At 32.4% G+C, this 20,341-nt stretch overlaps 1 protein-coding gene across 1 annotated transcript; it reads right to left on the bottom strand.

The window, feature by feature from the left end:
- Nucleotides 1–17,666: 17,666 nt before the first annotated feature.
- On the bottom strand, nucleotides 17,667–20,102 carry LOC134250532 (tenascin-like; the record flags this gene model as incomplete). The annotated part of the gene is made up of 4 exons (XM_062732894.1): nucleotides 17,667–17,690; nucleotides 17,829–17,989; nucleotides 18,915–19,790; nucleotides 20,060–20,102. Coding segments are annotated over 4 exons (1,104 nt in total), but the record flags the coding sequence as incomplete, so codon positions are not given.
- Nucleotides 20,103–20,341: the final 239 nt, after the last annotated feature.

Raw genomic sequence — 20,341 nt, 5'->3', positions numbered from 1 at the left:
TGCGTGTTAAGAGAAAAATAAAGCATGGCGAGAACTTAATTTCATAATGTAAGAATTATTTATTTTTTAGAAACTAATACAGCATTGCAATCGTTTGTTGGTGTTATGTAACATTTTATAAAATAATTGTTCTCAATTTTGTGTTTTGACATTTTAACTTTTCTTGCAAAAAGGCTACAATTTTACTTTTCATTTTTTTAAATTTACCCCCATCCAAATTGCATATATATGTGAAAAACAAAGAATTTCATCATGTATTTTTTTTATCAAATTCAACTTTGTTTTTTGACGAGTTTTACAGATGTAACTAATGAAAAAAACAGAAAAATGCCATATAACAAGGTTTTTCACTACAATAAAGGCTTTTAACAAAATTTCATCCAATTTTTCTAAGCATAAAACATACAAGTATATTTCCAAGAATTAAAAATTTTTATCATTCCGTTTTCGTAATTTTCCACTAGATCGGGCCTCGTTAAAATCACCTGCAGTATATTTATCAAACAATTTATTATACATGTCTACATATTTATCCTGCCTCTGATAAAAAGCGTGAAATTTCATTGGCCGAGAGCAATACTGCATGAAACGATGTTATTTTTTTAAACATTGTGACGTGACCTACCCACCATATATAAAAATTTACCAAAAGACATCATAATATACTGCTTTCACGTGCAAAGGAGAAATAAGGCTATCTGACGTCACAATGCGTCTGACGACATCAATGAGATTTTCGAATTTCACACTTTTTGGGGGTTCAGTGAAAGCGGTTTATTGACACTTCAATAACTCATAATCTTTTAGTAATATCATACAGGATAGAATTTGTAAAGTTAGAGGGGTATATTTAAAACCTACACTTTTACAAAAACAAATGCGCGCGCCGTTTACGAATATGGATTTTTTTCCTTTCAAGGACCCCACATATTAAAATATATATACCCCAATCTAAGTGTCTACATAACTAATAATACAGTGACCAACAATTTATTTCGTTAAAATCATGTGCAATACTGAAAGGAAAAGGAAACGCAGGGATGAATAATGTTCGAAAAAAGTTTGACCACATGACCGAAAATTACAAAATTTGGTCAGAGGAGAAATTTAATTACTGCGCACCAAAAGCAGTATTCAGAATTACTCAAACGTAAAATTTATGAGGTCACGTAAGTAAAACGCTAAAAAGCACAAAACACGTGCAATTTGATAACGACGACTTTGCAACAAATCTTGTTGCATTACTAGTATTTGATGCATATGAGGTAAGCACATCGTTTTTCAATATTAAGAGACATTTTGAATTTTTTGCAAACTTAGCACAGTTTACGGAAGTTCAATGGTCCGACAGGCTGAGTGTTTGAATATTTGTATTAATTGATCAATATATTTTCGAATTTTAACTAATGAAAAAGGCATGGTTTACTAAGCAGTTTCTTGTAAATTTACCCCCATAAAACTTGTTACCTATTGTCAGAGAGAGTCTGGAATGGTTATCAAACAACTGTGACGATGACAGACGTTAACGCGAAACAGAGCCATATAACGAGCGGGTTATTCGTTGCCATCTTTTAAATCGCCACCTTATTACCACAAAAACAGCCATCTATACATAGACGATTATAATCATTCCATTCATATGAAATTTGAAAAAAAAACTATTCCGCAATTGGTTTTTTGAGCCAGTCAATTAATCTGTTTAACTGGCGCATGCGCGCGCCGTTTGACTTATTTTTTGCGTGGTTACCCATGCCAAATATAGCCATGGTTTGAAAGATAAACACTCTGATGAAATTCCATGCAAAGGAGAAACAAGGCTCTGAAGATACACGGGAGAGATCATTGATAATAAGTTTTCGATTTTCACTTTTTGGGGGTATCGTCATTTGAGCTTCAATAACTCATGAATCATTAAACAAATTTGGTTATATCATTTTGAAAGATGATTTTTAAAAGTTAGATAGGAAAACAAACAAATACTTTACGAAAAACAAATGTAATTCACCTCAAAGGTTTACCTACAAAGATCAAAATTTTCCTATTCAGGATAAGATGAATATATATATTTCCATGACTTCAATTATACAATTTTGGACAAAGTCAATATTTTTACTACCTGGAATTATGTTTACACTATAACGCTGTGTCCGGAAACCCAAAATATGTGTCAATGATCAAAAAGTATAATATATGTACACAAATCCATGTAATAAAGAAGCTGTGAAATTTCATTTAAATTCCACTCAGTGATATAAGATAGTTGCATTTTGATATGATATTTTACATAATATGTATATCAGACAGATACGGATGCACATTTTTTTGACAACAAACATCATGTATTCAATATATCCTACTTTTCAAACGGGGGGATCAGTATATATATATACCTGAATAAAAAGCTAAATTCGATTTCTAACTGTAATATTCATAATTCAACACAACTGAAAATCACGTGTCAACTCTTTGATATACATGTATATATATTGGAAGTTCTTTTGTTTGGAAGCTGGGGTTTTCATGAATCTCTAGAAATTTAAAGACTGTATTTATCCTTTTGAAAAATTAATCTTTGTGTTAGGCACAATGCATGCAATTACAGTATTCAGTGGGATAAGGGGGATGCATCCGCCCCCACCCTTAAAATTGTTAGTGTAAATCATAGTTTCGTCGAGAAAATGTAAAAATGTCTACTCGGTAGACCTCAATTTTACCTACAAAATCCCTAGAATCCAGGAGCTTCCGGGGGCTTCCCCCGGACCCCCTGCCTACTTTTGGCGCCCCCTCTAAACTTTAATTCCTGGATCCGCGCATGGGATTTATAGAGAGTTGGAGTGATATCCACTCATTATACAAAGGAAACTAAAAATCATGAAATTTTGATGTAAATTATTTTTAAAAAAAATAAAACTGCATTTTAAATTCTTCATACAAATACATCTGATATGATGCAGAATTGGTCAGGAACGAGTATTAACTGGGAGCGTGATGTAAATCTTAAATTATTTAGATTAGGTATGGGAGAGTTATATTCTGAATAAAATATATAATAAATAGATAATTGAAACAATTATGTTTGAACTGGACATTTAAAAAAAACGCGGAATATTTATTAAGTCAAAAATATGACAGCAGCATATAATAAATTCTAAAAGGGAAAAAGAGGGGGAAATTTTAATTCAAAATTAATTTGAACGACATTTAGATAATCATGTAGATCTTTCTGTTGTGTGTTAAAGGTTGTCCAAATTGTTTGTAAATTATTAAAGCTCTATATCCTTTTCTCGCTCTTTTTTCTCTCCCTAAATCTCTCTCTCTCTCTCTCTCTCTCTCGTTCTCTCTCTCTATCGTGTAAAACATTTAATTCCCCCGCTTTCGCGAAAGCGAGGAGTCTAATTAAATTAAATCTTATTTGTCTGTCTTTTTGTCAGTCAGACTGTAAATCTGTTCGTATGTCACAAAAATTTAACCTTGGTCCACAGGGGCATCTTATCCACTCTGTTCTCTACTTCACATATAAAAATATACGTGTATTTTTATATGTGAAGTAGAGAACAGAGTGGATAAGATGCCCCTGTGCTTGGTCATATCTTTTGAATTAGAACAGAGAAAAGATAGAATATTTATGTTATTCATGTGTTTTAACTGTGACAAAACCTTTCTAAATGCACTATAATTTTTTTTACCCCATTACCATGAGCTTGAAGTTTGACCTACTTTTCAAAAACTTGAACCTTGGTCATAACTGTTGAATGAGAAAAGATACAAAGTCACGAGCCCACAAGCCACGGTTCGGAGTCCGCTTACTAGTATGTGATAGGATCGTACATTTTAGTCGTGGTTTGTGACGATGGAAAAGATAGGGCTTTCACATTTCATATGTATATTACCATTTCTAAATACACTATGGATTTTGACCTTGTGACCTTGAACTTTGACGTTTAACATATTTTTCAAAAAAGTTATTTTTCCCTTACAACTTTGATTGAGAAGAGATCAGGCTTTCATATTTGACATGTTCATTACGTGTGTCAAAAAATTTCAACACATGCTAAGATTTCTGACCCCCTTGAGCTTGACCTTTATGTTTGACCTAATTTTCAAATAAATCAACTTTGGTTATACATGTAACTTTTGAATGACATACGATAGGGCGTTCATATTTGGCACAATATGCCATAAATAATGATATATCACCACATAGACACAAACAGCCGGTAAAACAAATAAACATTTTGTATATATACGTACATGTATAGTACATCTGTTCATGCAGCACTAAGTTTACTTCAAAGAATTCGATGAGCTTGCAATTTTTTCATCACATAAAGATTCTGTGAAAGTTTCATTAAATTTCACTCAGTGGTATAAGAGGAGTTGCGGATGAGATGGGTACCCCAAAGCACTAAGTTTACTTCAAAGAATTCAATGAGCATGCAATTTTTTCATCACCATGTATGTTCACTAAATTAGATGTTCAATGACTGGACCGAAGTTTTGTCCAAGACATTTGATATATATACTTTTATTTATTCTTATTACATTTTTGTACGTAAATGAAATTTTTCATAAGTGAATTCTTCAATCCTGTTTTAATAACCAAAAAAGTACAATCTGAAAAGAGTCAGAAATGAAAATTTGAAAATGTCAGAAATGAAAACTAAAACATGTCGGCCATGAAAAGTTGAAAATACGAAAAATTCCCAATCGGCAATCCTCGGCTGACTCCGCTACGCCCCATTCAAACCTTCGAGGTGCGATGCATGAGCCACCTGAGAAGCTCTCAGGGAAAAATTCCGGAAATGAAATGCAGCTGTGGGACCACAATTTTAATCTGCTTGTTTAAATATTTATTCAAGACCTCTTTGATGCATCTGTAATATTATTTTGCGTATTTGATTTTTACTACCTTTCCATCTACCCATCCATATGTTCATACTCTACATAGCGTAAGAACTGGGGGTTGGGGGTCTAGGGCGCTTTAGTCATAAATTCTGTATTGAAAACTTTGTGAATTCTTGTTCAGAGATAGCTGCAGAACTGTAGTTCTCCGAAAATAATATATTGGCAGACCGGAGAGCTACAGTACCAGCCATTGAAAAAACAATATATTTATTGTGTACAAAAGAGTGCACGTTTTTCGATTTACGAATTTCTCCATGATTTTTAAATCTCCCTTAAAATATTTCTAATCGTGTGTTCCAAACATATTCTCTCACTAGTACTCTTTCCTCAACAAAGCATTCCTTAAAACTGTTGTTAAGGAGGAATGCCACACCAACTTTTTATTTTATAGATCTCTGAGTCAACCTTTTTGATCAATGTTTTTTTTTTTTTTTTTTTTTTTTTTTTGAAAAAATACAAAAAAGAAGATGGGCGAATAAGGCGGACAGAATGCCTATAGCGCGACAGATAATTTTAATCTCAATTATATCCAAATTTTATTTCATATTTAATTTAATATTAAAGTATACTTAATGTAAAATCTCTAAAATTTACAAAAATCCCACAAAGACTGAAAATATTTGCCTATGAAAAAGCTTACACACACTAAAAAGAACAAAAACGATCATTTTTTCATACTTTAACAATTTTTTTCAATATGAGTGGGTCTTCGCTCCATTTTTTTTTTGAAAGATAATCTTAAAAGTTTGCGAACAAATAAATATTTTTTGGTTTACAAAAAAAATAGAGCGAAGACCCACTATACCTTAAAAGTACACTTTTATGACAAAACTTTCGCATCTTTCCAAGAAATACTTCAAGTCCGTTAAATCGAGGGTCATATCACAAACATGATTTAAATGCCCCTAATCATCATGAGCCATGTAGCATAGTGGTTAGCGCGTTAGTCTCAAAGCAGTATGATAGTTCGGTATTTTATTGCTGGGGTTCGAATCCCATGTATACCGTCTAATATTTTTATAAATGAATTTTTCAAGAGATGTATTTTCTCTCAGAAAATGTTTTTTTTCTCTCATAACTTAATAAAATTCAATAATGAGAAGTAAATTTAAACACTCAATTTACATAATAAAATGTGATTTCTTAATATCTGACGCTATAGGCTTCTGCCCGCCTTATTCCCCCAAAATATAAAATAATTCAAGAGAAGTAAATTTAAACACTCAATTTACATGGAAATAAAATGTTAGAAATATTCAGGGGTAGGCATTCTGCCCGCCTGCGAATATCCCCCCAATTTCTTTTATAATAATAAATTCTTGCAAAAGAAATGACGATAATCACTTTTCTTGAAAACACTAGCTAAGTTATACACTTTATAGAGAACGAAATTTTCAAATAAAGTTAATATATTTTAAAAAAAGCTTTTTTATCGCGGTTTATATTTTTTGAATTTATTAAAGATAGCAAACGATAAATCAATTATAAAATAATTCTTTAAATTGGTAACATCATTAAAAGAATTTTTAGCTATATTATTATTTACTTTGTTCATATTTTTGTTTAACGACATTTATTCATCACCTTTACGGAAATTAAAAATCTTGTATAGTCGTTTTGTAACTTTTTCAATCGCTTTCCTTATCAAATATTTGTCCGGATAATCATGATTACGCGGATTAACAGTTGAACATTTTGGTTCAACAATTTGTTTCCTAAAGAATGTTGAAAGATGTTTTCGGAATTGATTTCATAAAGGACTAAATTTGAATGTGCAGACATGCTGAAAAAAAATTGAATCCAAACAATAAGACGCAAAATAATTTGCACAGGTGGTTTCTTTTTTCAAATAAATTTCTCTCTTTTTTTTTCCTTCTTTTTTATCTCTCTCTCTTTACTTTTTTTTTTGGAAAATGAGAAATGCACTACATTCTACGCAGAGCGTTCGCTGAACGTGAGGGTCTCAAAGCGCCGTCATGATAGTAAAAATAGGTATTTTATTGCTTCCTTCGCCATACCATCTAATATTTTTATTAGAAAAAGTGGGTTATTCTCTTAAAAACGTAGGTTTCACGGTCACACATAAAGAACCCTTAATAAAATTCAATAATGAGATAGGTAAATTTAAACACTCAATTTAAATGATAAAAATTCTCAAGACAAACAATATACAATCAATCAATCAATCCCCCATCTTCTTAATATGAAATAATTAAGAGCTAAAATCGGCCTTTCAATACGGAAATACTAGATCACTTAATAGAGAAGTAAGTAATTTTTTGAAATAAAGCTTTTTTGCGGTATGAATTTAAAAGAATCAATCAATCCAGAACCGAGCGCATTTTTTGTGCGCAATAAATATACAGTTTTTTCAGTGGGTGGCATTGTAGCTCTCCGGTCTGCCAATATTTTTTTTTTCGGAGAGCTACAGTTCTGCAGATAGGTCAAAGAATCAGAGAAATTTAACACACACCCCTCGCCCCATTATACCTGAAGATTATAAAAAAAATCCAACATTGCATATAATGCGGATTTGTTTTGTTTTTATGAAACACATTTCTTAAGATTTTCCCTAATACTTATTGTATGGTAACATTGTCAGCCCTTGTTTTGCGGTTGAGAAGGGTACGTTAAATCCACTTGGGACTTGATATGTTAAACCACATTTTAATTTAAACACACGTTTACAGTGTAACGATTGTGTATATTAATTGTTAAGGTTTACCTGTGTATGAAATGGTAAACAATCTTTATCACATGTTTACCCTTTATCCTACATGGTACATGTACTTGTGGACAGGACCCCCCCCCCCCCCCCCACCACACCTTCGATATTCAACCCCGGGGCTTGTTGGATATTTTTTTCACTAATTATATTTATTACACTTATTCATTATGTGTATCTTAGTGTGAAAAAATCCAAAATAATCTTTCAACCACAAATAAATACCCCGCTACACATTTTAAGACAAACTATAATGGGGTCTTTTAGGCTGAGGGAAGGTGTGTTTGAGAACGAATATTATGGGTTTTTTCACGAGTATTGCCTATCGTACACATTATGAATAAGTGTGATAAATATAATTTGTGAATAAAAATGTCCAACATCCTTTGGGGTTGAATATGGGGGGGGGGCATGAAAATGATGAAGTAAATAGTGTGGATTCGTAATATAAAACACGGTGTAAAATATTGATAGCTATTTTAAAAAGATGTGATAAAAAGAATTGCTTAGGCTCGGGGATATAAATCTTATATAATATCATATAAAATCAATATAAATGATATCCATCTACAAATCATGGGGTTCAAAAACAGTCAAACATTCTGAATTTCTCCAATCTAAACATTCTTTTTATTAACAACTGAATGTATTAATTTTCATTTTCAACCTTCAGAATATTGTCATCTTGACATGTAATATGTACATAGTGTTTGTGCATCCGATTTCCAAACCTAAAAATATCTTCAGAAACTTTTAGGTTATCCTTACGCTCTATAGGGCTACTTGTTGATATGAAATGTCGCTTCAAAGTTCACATCAAAAGATTTTACTCCCAGAGAGGGAATCGATCCATTGAAGCTTCTTAATGAAGCCCGAACCCTCCCGAAATTATGTAGCTACATCTGATACGGAATTAGTGGTGTTCAGCAATAATTCTCTTGAATAATGTTTTAACTTGAAATACACACAGTCTTTCAAACACTTACACACTATAAAATGTTAATATTATTAACGTGAAATTCAACCAAACTTGTAAAGTAGGCATATTTAATAAGCTACTGTGTAGAGCTACTGTAAGTTCATAAATACAAATTTCTCTGTGTATATCAATCATACGTGTGAGTACCCACGAAAATCGTATTCAAATCGAGAATAAAATATAATATATAGATTTCATGAGATTGCATGTTTACTAAATGACAAATAATTTTTTTTTCAAAGCACAAGTGGCATTTCTTAACTCCATGGAACCAGCTGCAATAAAATGTTATATTGCAATTTAATTATAACGTGTTTTCGGGTTGTTTTAAAGAGGATGTTTAATTAAGAGATATGAATTCTTAAAATAGTCAAAATAGTCAAAGAATCTCTCTTTCTCCGACCCCAGTAAAACATTCTTTAATTATTTTTCATAAACTATGCTGAAGCTCGCTGCGCAGACTTTGTGTTATCACCTTCGACATTATTTTACTTTAATTTATTTATTGTTTACTCGTTTATTCCCTGCCATATGTCCATTTTATAGTTTTACTCATCAATATTATTGAGTACGTATAGGATATTGAAATCCCTCTCTCCCCCCCCCCCCCCCCCCCCCCAAAAAAAAAATGTTGAAATTATTTAATTAAGGCCTCAAATTGTTGTCTGAGAATAAAGTTTTAAAGCTTTAATTTGTAATTTGAAAAGTTTTGCACCCTTTCCTCAAAACTGCTGACATCATTGATATTTGCCAAGCACCACTCCCATGGGTAATATAAAGATAAGTGTTGATTGCACTTCGATTCTTCAAGTCAGTCTAATGCCGGAGAATTCGCAGATTCAGCATGCACGATTCACACTCACTAGCAGCCGACATTCAGAATTATATGCAGCACTACATGTATATGACTGTGGGTCATCGTGACAGTGCAATTTAATAGCCGGGCAGTACGTTGTTAGATACAAGTTTAAAAAAAGCGTATTTCAGAATCTCAATAGATTTTGAAAGAATTCTTATATATTCTATGAAAAACTTTGATCACCTATTGTAGAGACAAAAATGTTTAAAAGATGTCACTAAATTTTCACTAATTCATAACTACCTTCCTAGAAAGAAGGCACGGTCCTTCATTTGAAAAAAAATTAATGCCCTTAATCCACGGATGATTTGTGTCAAGCTTGGTTGAAATTGAATAGATCTACTTATAAGAAGAAGAAGAAGCTGAAAATGTGAAAAATTTACAGAAAGATGACAGACAAAATGTGATCTGAAAAGCCCACGGGCTTTCAGCTCAGTCGAGCAAAAAATGTTAACCCAAACACCAACAAGAAGTCTGTGAGCCAATGCTCACTAGAAATATCCCCGCTCTGATGTAAATATACATATGGATACACTATCTTGTTAATATATACACAAGTCCAGTTAAAACGGGTAGATGCATAAACATTTCTAAAGTCGAATTTAAATTCAAAGTACGTAACACCAAATTGACCATGTAAAGTGATAAAATAAATTGACTGTATTGAATATTGATTTGGTTCTCCCTTTTCATTGAATTGTATTCTTAACAATAAAAAGTGTTTTTGATTTGTACAGTTAAGCTAATGTTTTATTGATGTTGAATAATATGCTGTTGTGGTGAAGACTGAATCAGCACAAGCTAATTTTCAGAATCTTTGTCTCCTTACTTGTTTATGATTTACGGGAAAAAAGAAAAGCATGTTATGATGGCGGGGGTGGGGGGGGGGGGGGGGGGGGCGGGGGGGACGGTTTAAGGGGGATGGTCGGGGCCATGGGGCGTTAAGATATAAAATTAGATTGAAAAACTTTAAAAGCTACCTGAGATATGGCCCGGAAATTAAAGTTTTATATACAAACAGAATGTATGAAATTTCAACTCTAACCTTTTGACCCCAAAATCAATAGGGGTATTTCTTGGGCAATAACTTTAGGGAGTGCCATAAAACTTCACAGCAAAAGCTCAACTTCTTCTCAAGATATCGCGCCCAAACAAAAGTGTTAAAATAGACAGAATTTATGATTTTGCGATCTTGACCCTATGAAATTTTTACCTCCAAATTTATAGAATTCTTATAATTACACCAGGGGAAGTTGTTATAGAAAATTTCATTGTAAAAACCCAAAAGCTTCTCGGGATATCGCGCGAAAAAAGAAAGTGTTGCAGACAGACAGAAAATAAGCTGGACAGATCTACAGACGGACGGACCAAAAGCAATATTCTCCACTTTCAGTAAAAGTGGGGGACAAAAGTTTAGTCTTATGATGGCTTAGCTCCCCCCCTTTTTTTTGCAAAAATAACTATTGTATAGGCATTGAAAATTGGGATTTACCTTTTTTTTGTTGGTTAACTTAAGCCCCCCCCCCCCTTTCAATTTGCTTCCGAAGCCCAAGGAACGATACTTCACAAATTAACAAAACAAATATTTGTACACATGATGTTGAGCTTATTTTAAATTTCTTGAAAGTAGTATAATGAAGATCGACATCGTCCATGAATTTTTCGAACAACCCTCGTATTAATATTCGTACGTGTGAATACGAGTTTTCTCGATGGTGAGTCCATTAATTCTGACTGAGGTCCATAGTCATAATGGTGAGTTGTTTTAGCGACCTGTCATGCACTCAGGTACATGTTTAAGCTGCATTGCATCCGGTTTCAATCGCTTATATATTTTTATTCTGTGTGAAGCTTATAATCCTACACCCTCAAAGAAAAATAACATTTGCCAAACTCATGAATTTTTAAAAGTTGTGAGATTATATCTCATTATATTCCATGTACTTTTTATGTACCAGAAGGTCGAAGATCTGGGCATAATGATTTTGTCCACCCGTCTGTCTGCAAAAACTTTGATTTTTTAACCATACAAGTAGAACTTTTTTAAAAAGCTGACCGTCTTTAGCAACAATCTTAAATAGTAAACTGATCTTCACCTATCAGGCCGTATAGTTCTTTTGAATTTCTTGATTTTGTATTTCTACATTAGCTTTTTACTGTCATCAGCCCTACCACGGTTGTCGCTCTGTCATCTCCGTAAACTTTGACTGTCCGAGAGCTTTTGGCAAACCTCGGCTGATTCCATTACCTTCTTCAAATAAGGAAAGTTTGAATCCCACTGTGGGACGTGGAGACCAGTCTTTCAACCATTGAAAACTTTCTCATCATGAAATTTCTACCAATCATAAAAGAGAGGAAGTGCATAGTCCGAAGACTGTAAAAAACTTCCAAGTATATAATACCGTCTTTCAAGGAATACGGAATTAAGTTAATTTGAAGATTGAAATACTAGTACATTTTCCAATGCCATATTAAATGTATTCATAAGTGCCCATTAGTCCATCTGTTGTCTCTGTAAAGCTCGAAAAAAACACCTCAAATGCATTGGCGTCGGAAGCAAATTGAAAGAGGGGGGGGGGCTAAGTGAAAAAAAAAATTGTACCTCCAAAAAAAACACGACAAGCAAAAAAAAAAAAAAAGGGTATGTCTATTTCCCAAACACGAAAATCCTAGTCCTCCCCCCCCCGGTTCCGACGCCTATCAGTGAAATGTATTAAAAGCAGCAGATGTTAAAATTTTATGCAAAATGGAGTCGCTTCGTATTCAGTTGATTATCCCCTCCTTTGCAAATTTTGCGTAATATTTAATTTACATTCTTTAAGGTATGGACAAGAATCTACACATTAGAAGCCACAAAATATTTATTTGAATGTTGTTGAAAAGAAGTGAACGATTTTGTAACACATTCGAGGTAGTCTCTCCGCTGATCGGAGAGCAATCGCACCATCTCGGCTCTTTCCGTCAAAAGGTCGGAAAAACAACCTCGGGTGTTATCGACAATCCTCGGCTGACTCCGCTTCGTCCACTCAAACCTCGGGTGTGATAGGTGGAGGAATACGGATCAGATCGATACATTTTTCTCCGCCGGAAACTGCCTACATGTAGTTACTCATTTTATATTTCGCTATGCATAAAGTTCATCAAAAAGGTTTTTTAATTTGTCTAATTCTTCGATGTATATTGCTTTTAATTAATTTACAACCATTTCTTAATAGTCTTTGAAAGCAAAAACTTAGTGTTGTGCGTACCACAATTCAAATTAATCGGTCTTCAAAAGGTAAACATTTGAATGAAATTCAAATATGATCACATGACTGAATCAGCAAGATGGTAGAACACCTTTGACGTCTGAGATTAGTGTGCGAGTCGGCAGCTGGTTCCCTGTCTCTGTACTCCTTGGCAAGGATGAGCCAGGGGATCAGGCTAGTGTGCTAGCTTTTAGTGCCTCGAATGTATTAACATAACCGGATGTTAAAAAATATACATCTTTCCAGTTTATTCAAAAACAGAATATACCCGTCGGACAGAATGAATATAAATAACTTAAAAAAGTCCCTTCTATAGTATATTTTAGGTAATATCAAAGTTAAACTCCATACTTCACATACTACATGTAGTATAAAAAGGTATTTCAATTATTATTTAAGCAATACATTCCATTGTTTTTCGTCGGAAGCAAATTGAAAGTGGGGATTGAATTCGGGGGGTTATTGTTTTAAAAATCTCTGATATTTATGAAACTAAGTGTAATAAATTTTTTTAACTCCAAAAAAAAACCTGGCAAGCAAAAACAAAAAACAAAAAAAGGGGGGGGGTGGTAAACATTCGAATTTAGTACCTAAATTTTTTTCAAAACTCAAAAACTTTACCCATTTTTAACCTATACTTCGAGGTGTTTGTGGAACTGTGGGGGGGGGGGGTAAACCTACGAAACAAGGTTCAATGTCTATACTAAGTATATATTTGGAAAAAAAAGTGGGGGGCTAAGCCCCCCCCCCCCCGGTTCCGACGCCTATACATTCGAAGTTGTTTTTCCGCTAGTCGGAAAGGACGGAGAAGTTGCGGCTTAATTCCGAAGAGATTGAATTCGTTGCCTTTTCAATGTACATATACATGTTTTAATTGGTTATTGTTTTAAAAATCTTTGATATTTATGAAACAAGATTGATTTAAACTGTGTAATTTACAGGAAAGTCCTATCTTAAAAGTATTTTGCACCGGTGTAGAGAAGGTCCTAAATAATATATAAACATAAATTTAAATATAGCGACTTTGCTGATTTAAAACAATTAGTATTTACATAACATCTGATTAATTTAATATTTCTCTTTAAAGATTGTCGTATAGGGATTTAATCGATCACATCTCTGAAATTCTGACTTTACTATATATATACACATTTGGTTGTTGGATTGTTAGTATTAGGTATTCCATATCACAGGTGCTTGACGTTTTTAACATTTTTTTCATAAATAATTTTGACTCACTACATGTTTTGTAAAGCTTATATTTCGTCAATAGGCAATAGTGGACGATTTAATACACATTTAGGAAATTAAATCTCACCGACTCCGGTAGGAAAAGTGTATACAGAGTGCGATAATATTTTCTTATTTGTGCATGATCAAGAACCGCTGTGTCTATGTCTTATAGAACAAGTCAGATGCAGCAGAATGTGTTTTACTCTTTACACGTAAAAGCAAGCATATATTACGTAGTCCAACTTTTATTTTAAGAGACATTTTCTGTCATAAGTGATATATTTTTTAAATTAACTTATATTGTTTAAGATTTATATAGGTATGTATGATAGAATTGTAGGTCATTAACTATAAGTATATGTATATAATGTTGCGGGATCAATGTACAGAAGCGAGTTGTGGGTCAGTATACAAGTATAATTCTGTGCCATTCCTGGCTGATTCCATATGTATCGGTAATGATTTTTAATCGGCAGTAGTCTTATTGATAAAATTTAGCGGTATTGATCACCTGAAATCTAATTTCAAAGAAATGTAGCGTAAATGAATTGAAATTTTTTTGCAATGTAGCGGTAATGTTGACCTCCCAAAAGATATAGAAATTGCGGGATCCAAATACAGGCAACTATACATTATTCTGGGTCAATACATTGGATATATAGAACACCGTCGGATACTGAGTATATACTTTTCAATCTATAAAATGTTAAATAATTGTTGATTTGATAACACTTACCTTAAATCTTAATGTGTGATTTTTCTTTCTGAATAAATCTAAAGACTTAGTTGTGAATGATTTTCTGAGACTTCAACCTAACGTATTTTTTTAATTATTGAAACATCGCGATTCACATCTCACGCGCGATCTTTATAGAAACATTTTAGTCGGGTTTTTTTTTTTTTCAAAAATGTGTAATTGAAGCTTTCTTTCACATCTTTATAAGAATTCATATTTAGATATATAAACTTTAGGAAGAACACAACTATCGTACGATAAAAAGTTTTAATATAAATTAGACTATTTTTTTTTTGTAGATTTATACGATGTAGTACATCAAAAATAAAATCTCGCACATATAAATAAAAAAAATCGTTACAATTTAACAATGAATCACTGAAATTAGGCTATAAAATCTAGCCGTTTCTCCTTATCACTTCAATACTCATGGGAAAGTATATAAAATATTGTGGGTCACGCGCAAAATCCTGCCGATGTACTCAGCGGTAAGATTTCTTATATATAAAATTGCATTGTGGGTCATTTTTTGATTGTGTAATTATGGGTCAAAAAATTTTTTTTTGTAAAAAATGAATATAGTTACTATATTATTGTCATAAACAAAATTTTAGGCACATGGTTTGTGGGTCAATATATAATGACCCATAAACCATCCATGGTACCCACAACGTGAGTGAAAAAGACGCAAAATAACCCACAATCCGCATGGCACAAAACTATATAATATATATATATATATATATATATATATATATATACAGGATATATAGTATATAGGAATGGAAATTGCCATTGTTAATTGACATATATATATATATATATATATATATATATATATATATATATATATATATATATATATATATATATATATATATATATATATATATATATATATATATATATATATATATATATATATATATACATATATATATATATATATATATATATATATATATATATATATATATATATATATATATATATATATATATATATATATATATATATATATATATATATATATATATATATATATCTATCTATCTGTCAATTAACAATGGCAATTTCCATTCCTATATACTATATATCCTGGTGAGCTTGAGAAACAATATACCACAGAGTCTGACACATCTGTTTCATACTTAGATATTTTAATTGAAAAAGACTTTCATGATAATCTAACAACCACGCTCTATGATAAACTTGATGACTTTAACTTTTCTATCGTCAACTTCCCTTACATGTACCTATGCAGCAATATACCTTCATCACCTGCATACGGAGTTTGCATATCTCAGTTGATTCGATACGTTAGAACATGCTCTACGTATGAACAATTTCTGATTGACAAACAAATTGTTGAAACAAGAATATCAGCAGTCTCGTTTTAAAATCATCATTTCATAGGTTCTCTGGTCGAAACCATGACCTTGTCACCAATTATAATTTATCATTGAGTCAAATGCTCGCTGACGTTTTTCATACTAATTGTTAGTTCATTATTAATACAGTGAGTTGACGACGGATTTTCCCGTTATTTTCCGTTCATGACAAGGAACAAACAGCGGGTGTGACCGGTCAGCAGCAAGAGCTCACTCCTCCCTAGTACCTGATCCAACCTCTGACAGCTAATTAGCTTCCACAGGATTCAGCAAAAGTAACAGGATGTTTATATTTTAAGTGAGATCTGGTTATTTTGTTACTTTTGATTTTTCTGTTTCCCTTTAGTGATACTCAGTTGAAAAGCAAATAAGGATTCACATGCAATATTTATAAGCACGATATTCCATTATTTTAAAATTCTTTTTTCGGTCCTTAATTTAAATGCACGTATTCAAATCAGTAATCAATACTTCAATATAGTTCTTGTGTTTGCTGTGAGAGATCGATAAACAGTTGAGTTACACATAACGATTTGAATTCATTATTTATTGGCAGGATATTCCAGTATTTAAGTATTCGTTTTTACCGGTAATTTAATGCAACAATTAAATTTTGTAACCAATACTGTAGGTTTATGTAATGGTTGTTTTTGGCATTTTTCACAAGGAATTTCAATTAAAGTGTGTTGATGTTTTCTGTGATAGTAGGCTCAATTTCCAAAGTATAGTTACATCGGATTGGTAAATTGAACAAAATTAAATATCTGATTTTTCCTTGAAAATCAAAGTATCAAAGTTTTTTTAACTATAGTAAAATTTCAGCGTAAATATATTTTTTTATCTGAACATTGCTTACCACTTTTATATGTTGTAGAGACTGTCGTGGGCGAAGGCGGTGCTGGTGTCTAAAAATATAACCATATTTGATGCAGCTTCAAGAAGTTTAAAACAACAACCTAAGCCATAATATATATTATTCAAAATACCGAATTGATGGTTTAGTTGTTATTTAATAATTATTTACTATTCCCGAGTTGGATGAAATCTCTTTTCTTGCCAACTATTTGAAGAATCATATTAAATATTTTTCTTTAACTCTGTCTACAAGTTTGTATTTCGTATCTTCTTGTCAACAAATTTAAAAAAAAATAATAATAAAAGAAAATATTTAGGTTCATTGAAAGAGCAGTGATTAAAGTAAGTACATGTGGTGAGAGCCTGGCACAATCTATTTTGTATTAATTTTTTTTCATCCAGATCGGGTCTGATTTTGACAATCATTGTACATATTATTGTAATATTTTAAGCAAATTTAGGTTTGCTTGTCAAATTAATTTTATTTTGGCCATTCATAAAAAAGGCGTTCGCTTGCCCTCTCCATTGACAAACTGTCGTGAAACGGACCAATTCAATTATTTTACCTCCAATAAACATTTCATTTCTTTTTTTTTCCTTAATTTTTTCATCCCGTCGATATATCTGCTGAAAGTTTTAAGTCATGTTTTCATGTATTTTATCCATTGAATATCACATTGCTTATTTCTTAATTTAATATTTGTTACTCTTTACTTTTCACCTACTATAGCTCATTTAGACATAAAAAGGCAAGAGAAACTGTAAATGTTCAAATTTTTACAATAAATTAATAAATGTGATAATCTTAAAAATAAAAAAAATAAACAACCAAATAAGCATTAAAAACAGAGAAAAGAAGCAAACAACCACAAAAGAAGACAGAAAAAAATTAAATACCTTCCAAAATATGCACTGACATCGCCCGTCTAAACAAATAGGAAAAAGGTGGATATCATCCGAACAGTTTTTATATATTTTAGACCCATTTGAATCCTTTTCTTCTAATACAGTGTTGGCACTAGTACAAGTGTGATTCAATCCTTGGTTTGAATCACAGGCTATAGGAAATAAAAAAAATGTAAATATATAAGTTGTTATAAGTATCTTGGCAAACCCAACCTAGTACATGTAATATTGTTATTTATTAGAAGCCTATGTATTTTAATATTTTTTTCCAATCATCAGCCGTCACCGTTATATGTATCGACACGAGACCTTGATTTATACGGTCTAGGAGAAAATCCTGTAGTGGGATTTGAACCCAAAACCACAACATATCATAAATTGCCTTTCATATTTTAATGACAATTTTGGTTTACAACGAGGCGTTCGATAATGTTCACAGGTATATAAAAAGAATTACAATTGAGAATGTATTGTCCATTGTCGCTTAGGAAATGGTATACATTTTCATGCAGGGATGTTACATTACAGTGCTGCTAGGGTCCATAACGAGAACGCCTAAGATTATGTTATTTCTCTGCAGTAACCCCCTCCCCCCGAGGGGTGGTAGGTAGAGATTTCTTGCTTATGAATAATGGGATGAAAAATCCATCAGATTAATTTAACATCTTATTACATTTACATCATCATTTTTCTTGGGGAGCTATGTTAGTGGACTTCGTAGGTCACCCTTATCCACGAATTTACATCACCACAAAAATGATTTTGTCACCATTTATCTATTCGTTGAATCTTTCGTATGTACAATGTACGGAATCTCGAAATTATGTCACCACGAGCCAACAACATTTTGCATGGTTACCAACATTGTTCCCCATGATTTCAAATGATTCCACGATATATGCAAAATACCTATTCTGTCGGTCGAATTATTTCTATAATGATTGGCTAAGGAAAGTTAAAGGGAAATGTAAATAGGAATAATAAAGCAGTTGATATTATTTTTAAAACAATTTTTTAGGAATAAAAATTGATTAAAAAATGAAATAAAAAAACTTTCAAAAAATTTGTTTCACTTACATGGATTCAGTTGACATTTACACATTCCGTTGTCACAGACCTTCACCTGGTACTGATTGCACGTTAGGTGTGTACAGGAGGATGTGTCCCTGCCTCCACAGAAATCTGGAATAGCTAGACATTGGCAGGTGTTATTGGTCCCGCATAAAGTCACTTCCCCCAAGGTACCATCGCAAGTTTTGTGTCCACAATCAGTATCGCCTTTTTTGCAATAGTCCAATGGTTTGCATGTACAGGTTCTACCTTCACAGAATTTCTTCTCTCCTGGTCTACATTTCAGATGATAACATTTACTGACATCGTGTCCAGAGCAGGTATCAGGGACATACGCACAGTAGCAATGATTAGAGCCATTACACTTGGCTGTAAATCCCGTGATACATGTTGCATCTAGATACATACAGTATAAATGATTTCCTTTTGCACAGTAATCATGACTCTCGCAAACACATTGACCATCAACACAAAATCCTTTCTCAGGACAGTTTTTACATTCACTGTCTTGATTGCAAAAACACTCGCATCTGTCATTCGAATTGCACCTCTTCTGTTCGCTATGCTGGCAGTGGAAATTTTTGAGACAATAATATTGATTTCCTCCAGGGCAATAGTTATTAGATTCACAGACACATTGTTCGTTTATACAGAAGCCCTGCTCTGGACAGTTCTCACAATGACTGTCCTGGCTGCAATAGCACTCACATTTGTTATGTCCGTTACATCTTGTCAGTTCATTATGCGGACAGTGTAAGGGTGAACAAGGGTAATCTGTATTGTCACAGTAGTCCGCCGGATAACAAATGCAACCATGGTTATCAGTATGGTCATGACTTACGCAATCATACTTTCCTGAAGGACAAAGATGATGGCAGTGATCTGAAATTTAAACAGGAAGAAAAGAAATTTAAATAAGTCGGCAAATTTAGACTGAGTTCTAGTTACTCAAATTCTAATCTCATTTAATATCAATCTATTTAAGATTAATACTTAGAAGGATTAAGTTTTATGATTCACGTTCACATAACAAAAATGACTACTTAGATAACAAAGGTTTGCCCTATGTACGTGCATGTTTACATCATAATACATAAAGGTTTACATATTGCAATTAAAAAGAAACGATATATAAATGACAATGCACTTACGTTCTGCAGTACCACTGCAAAGACCCAAAACATCATTTGTAACTGAAAGGGGAAAAAATGAGAATCAGGTCAAAATAGGAAGAATGTTTATTTTTGTCTTAAATAATAAATGAAAAATTAGGGTGGCTTTCATAATATTTTTTCAAGTAAATGGAAAATAAATGTACACATGTAATATAGACAGAATATGCATTTTCATTTTCTTTTTTTTTTTTTTTTTTTTTACATTTTTTATGAACTATTCATTTCATACTCGGTATTTCATATTGAAAAAAAAATGAT

The sequence above is a fragment of the Saccostrea cucullata genome, unplaced genomic scaffold, assembly GCF_032062105.1.
Source record: "Saccostrea cucullata isolate Sc308-1 unplaced genomic scaffold, CSIRO_AGI_Scuc_v1 ctg1628, whole genome shotgun sequence".
In the NCBI taxonomy this organism is placed as follows: Eukaryota; Metazoa; Mollusca; class Bivalvia; order Ostreida; family Ostreidae; genus Saccostrea; species Saccostrea cuccullata.
Note: the sequence above shows the minus strand (reverse complement) of the source record. Positions and strands in the feature narration are given on the sequence as shown.